Source organism: Pituophis catenifer, unplaced genomic scaffold (genome assembly GCF_029215685.1).
Source record: "Pituophis catenifer annectens isolate HBS135680 unplaced genomic scaffold, rPitCat1.0.hap2 SCAF_3, whole genome shotgun sequence".
NCBI classification, from domain to species: domain Eukaryota; kingdom Metazoa; phylum Chordata; class Lepidosauria; order Squamata; family Colubridae; genus Pituophis; species Pituophis catenifer.
Window position 1 is genome coordinate 112,904,357 of NW_027256883.1, and position 15,166 is coordinate 112,919,522.

The 15,166-nt window shown below is 44.2% G+C and overlaps 1 protein-coding gene across 1 annotated transcript in view; it reads left to right on the forward strand.

The window, feature by feature from the left end:
• LOC139315026 (golgin subfamily A member 4-like) overlaps positions 1–15,166 on the forward strand; it is a 122,392-nt gene that overhangs the window by 91,240 nt on the left and 15,986 nt on the right. Inside the window, exons 58-64 of the mRNA XM_070941048.1 lie at positions 4,851–4,922; positions 5,091–5,155; positions 5,741–5,887; positions 6,019–6,159; positions 6,399–6,536; positions 6,905–6,998; positions 8,459–8,509. Of these exons, the coding sequence (XP_070797149.1) occupies positions 4,851–4,922; positions 5,091–5,155; positions 5,741–5,887; positions 6,019–6,159; positions 6,399–6,536; positions 6,905–6,998; positions 8,459–8,509 (708 nt within the window). The remainder of the gene's footprint in view (positions 1–4,850; positions 4,923–5,090; positions 5,156–5,740; positions 5,888–6,018; positions 6,160–6,398; positions 6,537–6,904; positions 6,999–8,458; positions 8,510–15,166) is intronic.

Consider the following 15,166-nt stretch of genomic DNA (forward strand, 5'->3'; position numbering starts at 1 on the left):
GTTCTTCTGAAGCTGCCTAGAGCTTAACTGTCTTTTTCAGACCCAATGGGGTCGATAAAGTGGGGGCTTTGATGTCCACAGTTGGGAGGAAAAATTGATGGCTGTCAATTCTCTAATCTTCTCTCCCTTCGCTTTAGAATGTTCTCCTAATGTCCAGCTGAAACCCTTCCATCTTTTGATTCTGTCTTCTGAAGCACCAGAGGCAAGATGGACTCTCTCTCAGGTTCTTCTGGAGACAGTAATTTCCTTTCCCTTTAAAATTCTCTTTACGAGACTAATCAGTAACTCTCTCGACATGTCGTCGTGTTAGAGTTAAAAGGCCTCCCCACAGACAAGAGAGGAGACAGGACGACCCTCCCTCAGCCACCTTGCCCACAGCTGAACTGTTCCAAGAATCAAGAGAGTCACATAAATCTGTTCCACCCTTGACATGGGCAATCTGCCACTTGAGAAAATTAACCAGTGTTGTGTTCCTGGCACAGATGTGTCCCAAGGATTTCTCCACAGGCAAAATAGGATGGTAAAGTTGGATGGTAATTCACCAGAGGGATGAAACAAAGCAGACACATGCTAGAAATTGAGAAATGATTAGAGTTTTTGGAATCATTTGTGAGTGGTCATTTAGTAGATGGACACTTGTTGAAATGGTGCGACCTCAAGATAGTCATTGTTGCAGAAAGGACCCCACCCACTGAGATGGTTTCGTGCCCTGTAATGGTTCCACTCCATCGCACTCCAGAAGCAAAGGGCATTTGGTATAATGGACATAGTAGAAGCACCCCTAAACTCAAGCCTGATAAACAGCCAAGCATTTTTGGGGTTGTTCTGAAATTAGTAAAAAGCGAAAGAATGTTTCAATGGGGTTGTAGCCCAAGCTCCAATACCACACGATAGTGGACAGCCATTGATTGATTTGAGCACGAGGGGGCATAGGAGGGGGTATCCGCTATCTGCCATGACACTGTGGGGCATACAAGTTGCACCTCTAGCATCTATCCACAGCTAAATAAAAGATTAAGACATAGTAGACCGTGTCATGAAACACTGATTGTGATGACTTTGACTGCTACATATATATATATCCAGGATCCCAATCCTTGTGCTGAGGTGTTGAGGAGTTGAGGTGCTGAGTTGCGGAGGAGCTGAGGTGCTGAATTGCGGAGGTGTTGAGGAGCTAAGGTGCTGAAGTGCGGAGGTGCTGAAGTGCGGACGTTCTGAGGTGCTGAAGTGCTGAAGTGCAGAGGTGCTGAAGTGCTGAGGTTCTGAGGTGCTGAAGCGCTGAGGCGCTGAAGCGCTGAGGAGCTGAGGTGCGGAGGTGCTGACGTGCGGAGGTGCTGAAGTGCTGAGGAGCTGAAGTGCGGAGGTGCTGAAGTGCTGAGGTGCTGAAGTGCGGAGGTGTTGAGGAGCTAAGTGCTGAGGTGCTGAAGTGCTGAGGTTCTGAGGTGCTGAAGTGCTGAAGTGCGGAGGTGCTGAAGTGCTGAGGTTCTGAGGTGCTGAAGCGCTGAGGCGCTGAAGCGCTGAGGAGCTGAGGTGCGGAGGTGCTGACGTGCGGAGGTGCTGAAGTGCTGAGGAGCTGAAGTGCGGAGGTGCTGAAGTGCTGAGGTGCTGAAGTGCGGAGGAGTTGAGGAGCTAAGTGCTGAGGTGCTGAAGTGCTGAGGTTCTGAGGTGCTGAAGTGCTGAAGTGCGGAGGTGCTGAAGTGCTGAGGTTCTGAGGAGCTGAGGTGCGGAAGTGCTGAAGCGCTGAGGTGCTGAAGCGTCGAGGAGCTGAAGTGCGGAGGTGCTGAAGTGCGGAGGTGTTGAGGAGCTAAGTGCTGAGGTGCTGAAGTGCGGACGTTCTGAGGTGCTGAAGTGCTGAAGTGCGGAGGTGCTGAAGTGCTGAGGTTCTGAGGAGCTGAGGTGCGGAAGTGCTGAAGCGCTGAGGTGCTGAAGCGTCGAGGAGCTGAAGTGCGGAGGTGCTGAAGTGCGGAGGTGTTGAGGAGCTAAGTGCTGAGGTGCTGAAGTGCGGACGTTCTGAGGTGCTGAAGTGCTGAAGTGCGGAGGTGCTGAAGTGCTGAGGTTCTGAGGAGCTGAGGTGCGGAAGTGCTGAAGTGCTGAGGTGCTGAAGCGTCGAGGAGCTGAAGTGCGGAGGTGCTGAAGTGCTGAGGTGCTGAAGCGTCGAGGAGCTGAGGATCCTGGTAAGGACACACCTCCGGAAGGAGGACCCAGCGTGTCACAGTTCACACTTCGAGAGAAACCACTGAGATGTCATCACCCCATAGCACCAAGCCTTGATGACTTGTTTCTTGGCACCTTGTAAAATTTTGTTGCTAATCCCCATTTTAAATAGAATACCAAGAAGACCTCTGCTATTTGTTGGTGGCCGCAAAACAATGAGCTTGTTTTTCATATGAAGCTCTCATCACTATTGCAAATTTTATTGATGCAGTTGTGATCGCAATCAATCTCACAAAAAGTAGTACCGCCTAAACTGTGAGAAAGCAACTTGTTGGGCTACCTTTGCAGATTGGCATTTGGGGAAAAAGTGAACACTTTTCTCACGCGCTAAATCAAAAATTTTACCTCTAGAAATTGTTAGCGTCTGTTGTGGTTTGAAAGGAAAAAAGTTCCTTAAATTAAAAGACTTTTCATGGGGAATATTATAACACGGCCAGTTATATAGATCATTCTAGATACAGTAGTTTAGCAGGTCCATGGTTGTATCTCCTACATAGTAGGATTTACATTTTGAAAACAAAGTTAGTGTTGATGTTTCTTGTTATAATATGGAAAGTGAAAAGTCCTGGAGAGGGATGGGCGACCAGGTGCTATCCAGGAAGATTGGACTGTGTTTCCCTCAGTTATTAGGGGAGGCAAAGGGAGTTGCCTTTTCAAGCACTTAGAGCCTGACTACCGAAGAGAATGTGAAGAGAATGCGTTTCAGCAGACGTTGAAGTCTGCGGGAGAAAACAAGAAGCTCCACTGCTCTTTGGAGACTAAACTATTAGGCAGATGGGAGATGGCCTTTTCCTGCATCATTCCCAGAGTTTAAAAGGCACTCTTGAGGAAGCTGCATTTGGCTACAGCTCTGTCTTTAAGTCACGTCGTCACGGCGGCATCACGTGACATATCTGGACTTTTTTTCTCCTTCACTAAACCGGGTGTGGCTGTGGCCAGGATGTGACCCATCCAGCCCACGGGCTGGGAGCTTGACACAGCCCTGTCCTAAAGGATCAGATTAGAGGACCTGGAGGGCAAATATAATTTAAAAATGATGTGCTATTGTAGACATTGTGTCTCAAGATCTACATTCCAATTTTTGAAATAAAAATGTTAAAGCTATTCTGCATTCTCACCTATTACCTTACCTTCTAGTTTCCATCACTGATTTTGCGATGGAAAACCATTTGTTGAGAAGATTAAGAGAAACCATGAAACGTCTCCAAAAAGAGGTAAGAAAAAACATTTGTTCATAGGCTGTCGCAGTAAATGCTATTCTCAAGTGTGATAAAACATATAGAAATTTGAATAGTTAGGTCGGTCGGTCGGTCGGTCGGTCGGTCGGTAGGTGGGTAGTAGGTGGGTAGGTAAATAGGTCGGTCGGTCAGTCCCTGAGAATCAAACACAAACAAGTGGAAGGAAAGCAAAGAGAGAGACCCAGAGTCTCTATTGCAACTTGGGCAGCCAAATAAGTTGGATGAATGAATCAATGAACTTGCAGAGCTATCTTAGGTCATTGTAAGTATTGATTTAACATATTTAATAGGCCAAGTTGCTAATGGAGGTTTTACATGACTTTTAGCAGGAGTACTTTTCGTTTTCTCTGCACTTAAAATGAAAGGGCTGTTTGGGGATATAGTAGAAGGACTCCCTATCTGTCCCATTCCTATTCCCAAGAATAGGAATGGGAATTTTTCAAGAGGAAGCAGGACTTTCTTTTTTGTTTTCCTTGAAGATGTTTAGATTCTCATCCAAGAAGCTGCTCCAGTTGTGGACAAACATCAAAATCTTCCAGGCCGGGGTGCAAACTTTAGATGACAGAAATACAGTTGGCACCGCAGATTTGAAGCTGAAACTATCTTTAACAACAACCCAAGTCACATAGAGCTGTTGTTAGAAAAAATAGTGGCTGTCAATTTGTTTGTTTTTGTAAATGGGGTATTTTGTCATGGCAGGAAGAAACATCCAGACTTCCTCTTCTGTCATCTACCACAGAAGAACGGAGACGTGCTGAGGTAATTGTTAATAATGCATGTGCAACATATTTTAGATAGTGTACATGTTCGCTTTCTATTTCCATTACATATATGAGATCCACACACACACACCCCTATTCAATACAAACTAGTTTATTTGTAATTTCTAATAAAGAATGGCAATTATCAGAGTTTGTGCTAATTCTTGGTTCGTTCCTTCCTTGCCACATTAGCTACTTTCTTTGGCCCTATACAATAGTAACATAAAATTTAGATGATTCATATTTGGTTTGAACCACTGTCTTTTACGTTTCCTAAACAAATTAACTAAAACTAGGTCTTTCTTTTTTTATCCCAGCCGGAATACTCTTTATTGCCTGTATTGAACATCTACAGCAATAAATTGGGAGTTGCACATGTGTGTGCTCATCTTGGAATGCATGATTTTAATATGCACAAATATGCTTGTCTACACCCCTGACTCTTTTCCTAAAGAGGAACTTTAAAGTAATATCCTCTTTACACTGACATCACAGAGAATTAATGGAAAACAAATTCATGTAATTCTTCTCATGATCATGAAATGTATCTCCTTGAAGAAATTTTCGTAAGGAAGAAAATTATCAAGCAAACATCTACAATTCATTTTATGTTTTTCATTCTTCACGGAATTGCTAGGTTTCCAGGCGTCCAGAAAATATTAGGATGCAGCTGGACCAGGATTTAAATTTAAGGATGCGTTCCCATCAGGTAAGCCATCTAGCATGTGAGGAATCTTTTGAGCGTGGATTAAATAATTCACGTCGTAATAAGAGGGGAAGAAGCCCAGTGTGAGTGATGGGGTAGTGGGGGTGGGGGTAGGGAGTGGGCTGATATGGAAATATATTCCTGACTTGTGATGTACTTTTGTTTCTCTAGATTGTTCACACCAAAACCGAAAGACTGGAAGTAGATCTGAAGAGAGCGAGGAACCAGAGTTATGCGTAAGTCATGGCATACGCCATACCTTTATGTGGTGCACAAACATTTTAGGTATCCTCTACACTACAGAATGACTTCTGAAAAGAGTTTAGTAACACTTTGCTGTTTATTATCTTGAGGGTTTATTAATACCCTTGTTACGCTCCCTCATAAACAAGGTCCGGCGGAGCACGAGATAACAAGGGTATTGATACAATTAATATACGCTCCCTCATAAACAAGGTACTACTATCTCTGAGAGACCAACTTGTTGAAATATGTCGACAGTTAGGCATTTGTGAGCAGTGAGAACTTTCCCCATATCCTACATCCATAACTTTACTTTGCTTCTGAAAATCATTTTGAATTTGTTTGTGCCTTTCATGGAACATATTTAGAAAAAAAGAAAAATAAATGGTCAAAGCATTATTTCCTGTGCATTGACGTACACACACAAACGTGGCGCACGAAAGCGCACGCACGCACGCACCCACCCATGAAGGTATTTTTAATGTGTTTTAATTGAAGAAAAGGAGTGATCATTCAAGTAAAAAAGCTCATTCTTTTACAAAGGGAGCTAATTTCTCTCCGATCTTCATAATTTGCAGAAAGACAATGGAAATGTCAAAACTCCTGACAGAGAAAGAGGAGCTGGAATTAAAAATTCAGGAGCTTACGAATAAAAATCTGCAACTGGCCAAAGAAAAAGAGGAACTCTTCATACTCTGCAAAGAGTATGAAGAAAAGCTGAGCAGGTGAGCTAGTAACCCTGACTTCCTCTTCCTTTCTCAGCTATTTCAGTTAGTTTTAATGTTAAACGAGTATTATGATTCAAATAAAAAAAACCTAAGGGGGCTAATTTCACTCTGCTCGTGATATTTTACAGGGAAAGGAGTTCAGATGAGCCTGGGCAGCTGGACAAACTCAGACGAGAAAATGAGAGTCTCAGCTGCAAGCTTAAAAAATATGCTGGAGAAAATGCAGAGCTCCTACGGGAAAATAATGACCTTAAAGAAGAATTTTATAGGTGAGAAATGTTTAGATCGAACTTGATTTTTTCTTTCCAATTCAAATTTATTTATTAGAGCCCTTAAGCCAGATATACCGGATGAAAGAAATGTTCCATTCTTTTATATGTATGTATAACTGAATAAGAGAAGAGCAATAGGTATAATGGATTGCAAAAATAATTAAGAATGTAGGTATGCTTAGTAATTCAAGTAAAAAATGAAGAGGGCTAATATCTCTTGTCCTCATAATTTACAGAAAAAGAGCAGTAATAGCAAAGCTAGCGATAGAAAACAAAGAGCTCGAAATGAAAACAGAGGTCCTGACCTTCAAAAATATTGAGTTGACCGACGAGAAAGAGGAGCTCTGCCGAGAGTACGAAATAAGACTGTGGAGGTGAGAAATTTTTAGATAGCCACCATGAATTTCCTGTTCCAGAATTTCACATTAGGTTCCCCTTATCTTAGAAAGCTTGGGAAAACCTGAACATCTCCTTACTTCAGAAAGAAATTAATGAATTATGGCTCATTATACTTTTACATATACAAATCTAGGAGTTAATCTCATGGAAGTGAATGGGAAGATATGTATAGGAGAGATCTTTTAACCTCCAACCCCTGCTGCCCAACAATATTCATACACTTCTACACACTTTAGACACAAGAGTGAGAGTTTCCTGACATCAAAGCAGTTCCCATCCTTTTTAAATTAAGAATGCTTTGTTGTTGGTCCAGATTCACATCTAACCTTCTGGCTTTTTCTAGAGAGACACAACTGAGGAAGGGCCGCTGCCCCTTAATGATGGACCGAGACCAGATGGAGCAGAGACCCAGCAGCAGAGAGAGCAAAGGAGGCTCTGTGAGTCTCTGCCAAACAAGGGCAGACATTACCGAAAACAAGACAGAAGCTCAAGACAAAACGAAGCCTCAAATCAATTTGAGATATCAATTAAATAAGAAATGGCTTAAGGCTTCAGTAGACAGCCTTAAAATCAGAACATCTAAGGAACCCGGGCAAAATATACTGAGGTGGCTTCAGCAATCGCTGAAAATCCTGAAAGAGGATTCCTCTGAACTGTACACCCTGCCCGAATGGCTTAAAGCATCCACCACCAACCTCCCGAAGGAATGTGCTGAGGCATCCAGGGGGGATGTGAATGGTTGGCTAGAAACATCGATAAATCATCTCCAAGAAGAAGGGCCAGAAACCTGCGATTTAGATGTGCAGGGATGGCTTGAAGCATCTATTATAGGCATTCAACATCTACAAAAATCCAAGTCGAGCCAGAAAAAAGGGATGGCTGGAAAAATCAATAGAGAACCTCAAGAAGCAATGTCCTGAAGGATCTCTGGTGAATAGATTAGAATGGCTTCAAGGATCCTTAGAAAGCCTGTCACTTTCTGGAGAACCTAGACCAGTTCTTGAAAAATGGCTTCGACAATCCTTAAAAAACCTGCAAGACGAAGGTCCTAAAGTATCTAAACAAGATGCCAAAAAATGACTTGAAATATCTATAAAGAATCTTGAGGAGGAAGGACGCCTAGGTACTCGGGAATGGCTTGAAGCCTCTATGAAAGGCGTTCAGGATCTACAGAAGTCCACGGTAGAGATTAAAAGAACTCTGAGGAAGAGATGGTTTGAAAAATCAATAGCAAACCTCAAGAAGCAATGTTCCGAAGGACCCGTGGAAAATAGTTTACAATGGCTTCAAGGATCCTTAGAAAGCTTTTTATTTTCTGAAGAACCCATACCGCAACTGGAAAAATGGCTTCAACGATCCCTGAAAAACTTGGAAAAGGTCCTGAAACATACAAGCAAGATGCCAAAAATGGCTTGAAATATCTGTAAATAGCTTCAAAGGGGAAGGACCTGAAGCACCCCATCTAGGTACTCGGGAATGTCCCGAAGCATCTATTAAGGGCATCCAGGATCTCAAATACTCTAAGGAATCAAAAACAAGCATGGTAAAGAGGAAGGAGAGGGTGATTTGGGTAGAACCTGCTTGCTCTGAAAGAAACTTATGGGTGGATGGATGGCTTCAAGCATCTTTAGCAAGTTCAGAAAGAATGGTCCTAGTGCATCCAAAACAGATATGCAAGCATGGCTACAACCATCTCTGAAAAACCTCAGACGAGAATCCCCGGAAGAAGCCAGAAAGAATGGCTCTTGGAATGCATAGAAAACGTCCTGAAGAAATCGTGCAATATGTGAATGAGTAGCTTGAGATAGTTTTAAATCACCTCCATGGGGAAGAGCCTGAAACCTCCCATCCCATCCCATCTTGGTACAGACTTGTCTCTCATTTCTGCTGCTTCTAGGGTTACTGGGATCAAGATGACCAAATGTACAAACTGGAAACCTATCAGCAAGTATTTATTGTTTTGGTTTTCCAAAACTTCTTGGGCCTTTTTGGAGTGAGTGGCATACTGTTTTCCTAATGGACGTTGGTATTACAGCAGGAGCTTCATAACCAATGAACGCTTGTCATCAACAATAGCGATTATCTAGACGCTGCCTTAAGTTGGGTGGGAGGAGAAAAGAAAGAGAGTGGAAGGAAAAAGGAAAGAAGAAGCGATTGATATGGAGGAAGAAAAGGAAAGAAGGGCCAAACGACAAGCATGATTTATGCCAAAATGCCAAGAATGGATAGACAACCGTAGAGCACGGACAAAGAAAGGATAGACCAAGATTGCATATGCCATACAGGCTGTGTCACCTGTACCAACAACTCACTAAAACAAAGAGATCCTTGTGAACTAGGAATTATGCCAGTGAGAGCTGGATGATTCAGGAAGATAACCATCAAAGTTAAATAGTCTTCCCTGATAGCCTATCAAGAAATCTCAAGCCAAGTGAGATATCAGAAAAGCTGTCACCAAGGAGCTAGCTGAAGAAATGCATTTAAGCATTAGTTTAGAAATTAGATCAGTCAGCAATGACAACAATTTTAGATGCACGCCTCTGTTTCTATGTGCGATGTATGAAGAGGAAGCATTTTTCCTAAAAATACATATTACTGGTCCACAGCCCATGTGAATTTGCCCTACCTAGACATAAACAAAATGAGATATCATTCTGTAACTAAGAGGTTAGTTCATGGATCAGAAGGTCTGGAAATAGCTTCCCCATGAACTCAACAGATATCTTAAACAAGCCATGATAGCCTAGGTCAGCACATTTAGGAAAAGAACAAGACAGATTTACTCGTCATGGCTGTGGTAAGGATTTCTGAAGCATCTTGATGAGAAGCACTGTGAATACTGTATCATCTCTGGTGGAGAATCTGTGGGCCTCCAGTATTTTGGGGGTAGAAATTCCCAGCTCATGGGCCTTCTCTCCGAGGCTGGAATCCGGGAACATCTGCAGCCCTCCTTTTGAGAGAAATGCCGTGTTTTCACCTGATTCTTACAGGAGAAGTTTCGGCATGTGCGCTACTCTTTTGGACCATTTCAAATGGGTCTTCACCGTTGATCATTTTGTTTGTTTGGAGTCAACTGACCTACGTGTATAAAATCATATAGGAAACCACATGCCGCTCTCATCGAAAAGCCAGATGTGAAAGCTGGAAGCTTTGAAGGTGAAAAGGAATCAACCAAAATCAGAAGTGCTCCCCTGAGTGCAGCATTGCTAGCATAACAATGCAGCCTATGTGGAAGGAAGGGGATGCCTTATCAGGAAACGTGTCAGACTTCCATGCCCGTCCGACAGTTATGGACCACGGTCTTGTCTGTTGTGTGGGGCTGTACGCCCAGGGCCTCAGAGCATCACCATTGCTTGAAATGGGGTTCCCAGCAGCAAAAGAGCCATCATTGGACTTGATGGTGCAGGAGTATGAAGGGAGTTCCAGAAAAAGTGCAGACTGCAGGAACCCTTTCAGCAGGTCGAAAAAGGCTCCCCACCCATTTGCACTACTCAGGTGACCCTGAGGACCAAGCAAACCTCCAAGTGGCCTCAACAACTCTCTAAAAGAATACAAATGCCCAGCTGTCTGCAAGGAATATCAATCCTTCCATTCCCACCATCCAATCAGACCTGAAGAACCTTCTTGGTTGAGAAGCGAAATGACTTCTAAGACTTGATGCTTTCGTCTATTTAATTTGCCTTCTACAGCACGTTGCTATCACGTGACGTTCCGTGACATTTTTTACCTTTGGGGAGCTGGTGTGGGCATGGCCTGTGCATGGGGCATACGGCCTGAAGGCCGCCAGTTTGACATCCCTGTTCTACAGGTACTTAATAAAGCCTGAAATCTCCTCGTTAACTGGTTTGTTCGTTGTGTTTGGATTCTCAAAGAGCCATTTATCTGGCCCCTGGGCCATTGCCTGATACTTTGCGAAAAACACACACAGACACGTAAACATATCTGATTTATCATATCAGATTTATTTACTTTGAATAACATGTAAATTAACAATCAAACAAAGGAGCCACCTAAACAAATTTCCTATTCAGATGCAATTGTGCCAAGAGGCCAAGATCCCTTGCAAATTAGGCTCCCACCAGAAATCAACTGTATCCATAAGGTATCTGGGGGAGACCACCAATATGGGTCTGGCCTTGCATAGGGCCCAATCTCTAAAAGGGGAACTTTCACTCAAATCGTGGTTATTCTCATCTACAATCCCTCCGCATGCAGTGTAAAGGGAGGCACACACCGCACGGATGCGTTTTAAAAGTCAGACAACTTTTCAGTCAGTCAGAAATTCATATCCACCATGAATCAGTTACAAGGAGCTGAGAGCCCACTACGTACGAGCAATCGCAAAGTAAATCTGGTTTTGATCCTGGGGAAGTTGCAATAGGATCTAGGGGCTGAGTACATTACTATCTGTTGCATAAAATAATCTACTCCCTTAAGAAAAACCAAAGCATTTGGAGACTGCAACAAGGCCACTTTATAAGCATCAAGAAAATGAGAGGTCATTCAATGAAAAAAAGATTATGCAGTAAAAGTGACGATGTAAAAGCTGTCACATGATGACATGAATAATTAATTTATGACCAGGGATGAAATGGCAAAAATTTGACAACAAGGTGTCTGATGGAAAGACCAGGTCCACACACGAAGGTCCAATTAAACTGATTTAATGCTAAACAGTCTATGTGTCAACTCGCAAAGGTCCCGTCGGAACGCTGAAACTATGCACAGAATCTTCTCAACTAACAATTAGCACAACAGAATTCAGGGTTGGACTTACAGCTTGAGCAGACTACTCTGGCACTGCATAAGAGTGAACGTATGTGTCTGTTATTCAGGGACAGTTGCATACGTGTTCCTTTTATACATCAGCAAATTTTAACATTCCCTGCTTGTATGTGCCTTGCCTTCCCCCATTTCCCATTAGGAAGCCTGAACCCATAGTGCGCATGCAGGAGCGCACCTCTGCACAACCCACAGTTGGAATTTGGGAGGTGTTTGTGTCAGCCTGTATTGCTTCATGTTCAGGAGCTCATGGTACCGGAGAGTTTTTGTTCCTCTTTCCCTCCATCCATTAACCGTGTGAGATAAAGGGATGAGAAAGTGTGAGGAAGTCACCCAGGAACGTCTATGGTTGGACTTGAACCGAGAGGCTCCTTGTTCCTCATCTAATACCTTGACTGCTGCATCACAATTGATCTGAACTCTCAACTTTGGTGGTTTACTTACATTTGTCCTTGTGGAACCATTCTAAAATTTCTTAGACTTAGCTTAAGATCTCCAAGGAGAGCCAATGTTCTTCTGAAGCTGCCTAGAGCTTAACTGTCTTTTTCAGACCCAATGGGGTCGATAAAGTGGGGGCTTTGATGTCCACAGTTGGGAGGAAAAATTGATGGCTGTCAATTCTCTAATCTTCTCTCCCTTCGCTTTAGAATGTTCTCCTAATGTCCAGCTGAAACCCTTCCATCTTTTGATTCTGTCTTCTGAAGCACCAGAGGCAAGATGGACTCTCTCTCAGGTTCTTCTGGAGACAGTAATTTCCTTTCCCTTTAAAATTCTCTTTACGAGACTAATCAGTAACTCTCTCGACATGTCGTCGTGTTAGAGTTAAAAGGCCTCCCCACAGACAAGAGAGGAGACAGGACGACCCTCCCTCAGCCACCTTGCCCACAGCTGAACTGTTCCAAGAATCAAGAGAGTCACATAAATCTGTTCCACCCTTGACATGGGCAATCTGCCACTTGAGAAAATTAACCAGTGTTGTGTTCCTGGCACAGATGTGTCCCAAGGATTTCTCCACAGGCAAAATAGGATGGTAAAGTTGGATGGTAATTCACCAGAGGGATGAAACAAAGCAGACACATGCTAGAAATTGAGAAATGATTAGAGTTTTTGGAATCATTTGTGAGTGGTCATTTAGTAGATGGACACTTGTTGAAATGGTGCGACCTCAAGATAGTCATTGTTGCAGAAAGGACCCCACCCACTGAGATGGTTTCGTGCCCTGTAATGGTTCCACTCCATCGCACTCCAGAAGCAAAGGGCATTTGGTATAATGGACATAGTAGAAGCACCCCTAAACTCAAGCCTGATAAACAGCCAAGCATTTTTGGGGTTGTTCTGAAATTAGTAAAAAGCGAAAGAATGTTTCAATGGGGTTGTAGCCCAAGCTCCAATACCACACGATAGTGGACAGCCATTGATTGATTTGAGCACGAGGGGGCATAGGAGGGGGTATCCGCTATCTGCCATGACACTGTGGGGCATACAAGTTGCACCTCTAGCATCTATCCACAGCTAAATAAAAGATTAAGACATAGTAGACCGTGTCATGAAACACTGATTGTGATGACTTTGACTGCTACATATATATATATCCAGGATCCCAATCCTTGTGCTGAGGTGTTGAGGAGTTGAGGTGCTGAGTTGCGGAGGAGCTGAGGTGCTGAATTGCGGAGGTGTTGAGGAGCTAAGGTGCTGAAGTGCGGAGGTGCTGAAGTGCGGACGTTCTGAGGTGCTGAAGTGCTGAAGTGCAGAGGTGCTGAAGTGCTGAGGTTCTGAGGTGCTGAAGCGCTGAGGCGCTGAAGCGCTGAGGAGCTGAGGTGCGGAGGTGCTGACGTGCGGAGGTGCTGAAGTGCTGAGGAGCTGAAGTGCGGAGGTGCTGAAGTGCTGAGGTGCTGAAGTGCGGAGGTGTTGAGGAGCTAAGTGCTGAGGTGCTGAAGTGCTGAGGTTCTGAGGTGCTGAAGTGCTGAAGTGCGGAGGTGCTGAAGTGCTGAGGTTCTGAGGTGCTGAAGCGCTGAGGCGCTGAAGCGCTGAGGAGCTGAGGTGCGGAGGTGCTGACGTGCGGAGGTGCTGAAGTGCTGAGGAGCTGAAGTGCGGAGGTGCTGAAGTGCTGAGGTGCTGAAGTGCGGAGGAGTTGAGGAGCTAAGTGCTGAGGTGCTGAAGTGCTGAGGTTCTGAGGTGCTGAAGTGCTGAAGTGCGGAGGTGCTGAAGTGCTGAGGTTCTGAGGAGCTGAGGTGCGGAAGTGCTGAAGCGCTGAGGTGCTGAAGCGTCGAGGAGCTGAAGTGCGGAGGTGTTGAGGAGCTAAGTGCTGAGGTGCTGAAGTGCGGACGTTCTGAGGTGCTGAAGTGCTGAAGTGCGGAGGTGCTGAAGTGCTGAGGTTCTGAGGAGCTGAGGTGCGGAAGTGCTGAAGCGCTGAGGTGCTGAAGCGTCGAGAGCTGAAGTGCGGAGGTGCTGAAGTGCGGAGGTGTTGAGGAGCTAAGTGCTGAGGTGCTGAAGTGCGGACGTTCTGAGGTGCTGAAGTGCTGAAGTGCGGAGGTGCTGAAGTGCTGAGGTTCTGAGGAGCTGAGGTGCGGAAGTGCTGAAGTGCTGAGGTGCTGAAGCGTCGAGGAGCTGAAGTGCGGAGGTGCTGAAGTGCTGAGGTGCTGAAGCGTCGAGGAGCTGAGGATCCTGGTAAGGACACACCTCCGGAAGGAGGACCCAGCGTGTCACAGTTCACACTTCGAGAGAAACCACTGAGATGTCATCACCCCATAGCACCAAGCCTTGATGACTTGTTTGCTTGGCACCTTGTAAAATTTTGTTGCTAATCCCCATTTTAAATAGAATACCAAGAAGACCTCTGCTATTTGTTGGTGGCCGCAAAACAATGAGCTTGTTTTTCATATGAAGCTCTCATCACTATTGCAAATTTTATTGATGCAGTTGTGATCGCAATCAATCTCACAAAAAGTAGTACCGCCTAAACTGTGAGAAAGCAACTTGTTGGGCTACCTTTGCAGATTGGCATTTGGGGAAAAAGTGAACACTTTTCTCACGCGCTAAATCAAAAATTTTACCTCTAGAAATTGTTAGCGTCTGTTGTGGTTTGAAAGGAAAAAAGTTCCTTAAATTAAAAGACTTTTCATGGGGAATATTATAACACGGCCAGTTATATAGATCATTCTAGATACAGTAGTTTAGCAGGTCCATGGTTGTATCTCCTACATAGTAGGATTTACATTTTGAAAACAAAGTTAGTGTTGATGTTTCTTGTTATAATATGGAAAGTGAAAAGTCCTGGAGAGGGATGGGCGACCAGGTGCTATCCAGGAAGATTGGACTGTGTTTCCCTCAGTTATTAGGGGAGGCAAAGGGAGTTGCCTTTTCAAGCACTTAGAGCCTGACTACCGAAGAGAATGTGAAGAGAATGCGTTTCAGCAGACGTTGAAGTCTGCGGGAGAAAACAAGAAGCTCCACTGCTCTTTGGAGACTAAACTATTAGGCAGATGGGAGATGGCCTTTTCCTGCATCATTCCCAGAGTTTAAAAGGCACTCTTGAGGAAGCTGCATTTGGCTACAGCTCTGTCTTTAAGTCACGTCGTCACGGCGGCATCACGTGACATATCTGGACTTTTTTTCTCCTTCACTAAACCGGGTGTGGCTGTGGCCAGGATGTGACCCATCCAGCCCACGGGCTGGGAGCTTGACACAGCCCTGTCCTAAAGGATCAGATTAGAGGACCTGGAGGGCAAATATAATTTAAAAATGATGTGCTATTGTAGACATTGTGTCTCAAGATCTACATTCCAATTTTTGAAATAAAAATGTTAAAGCTATTCTGCATTCT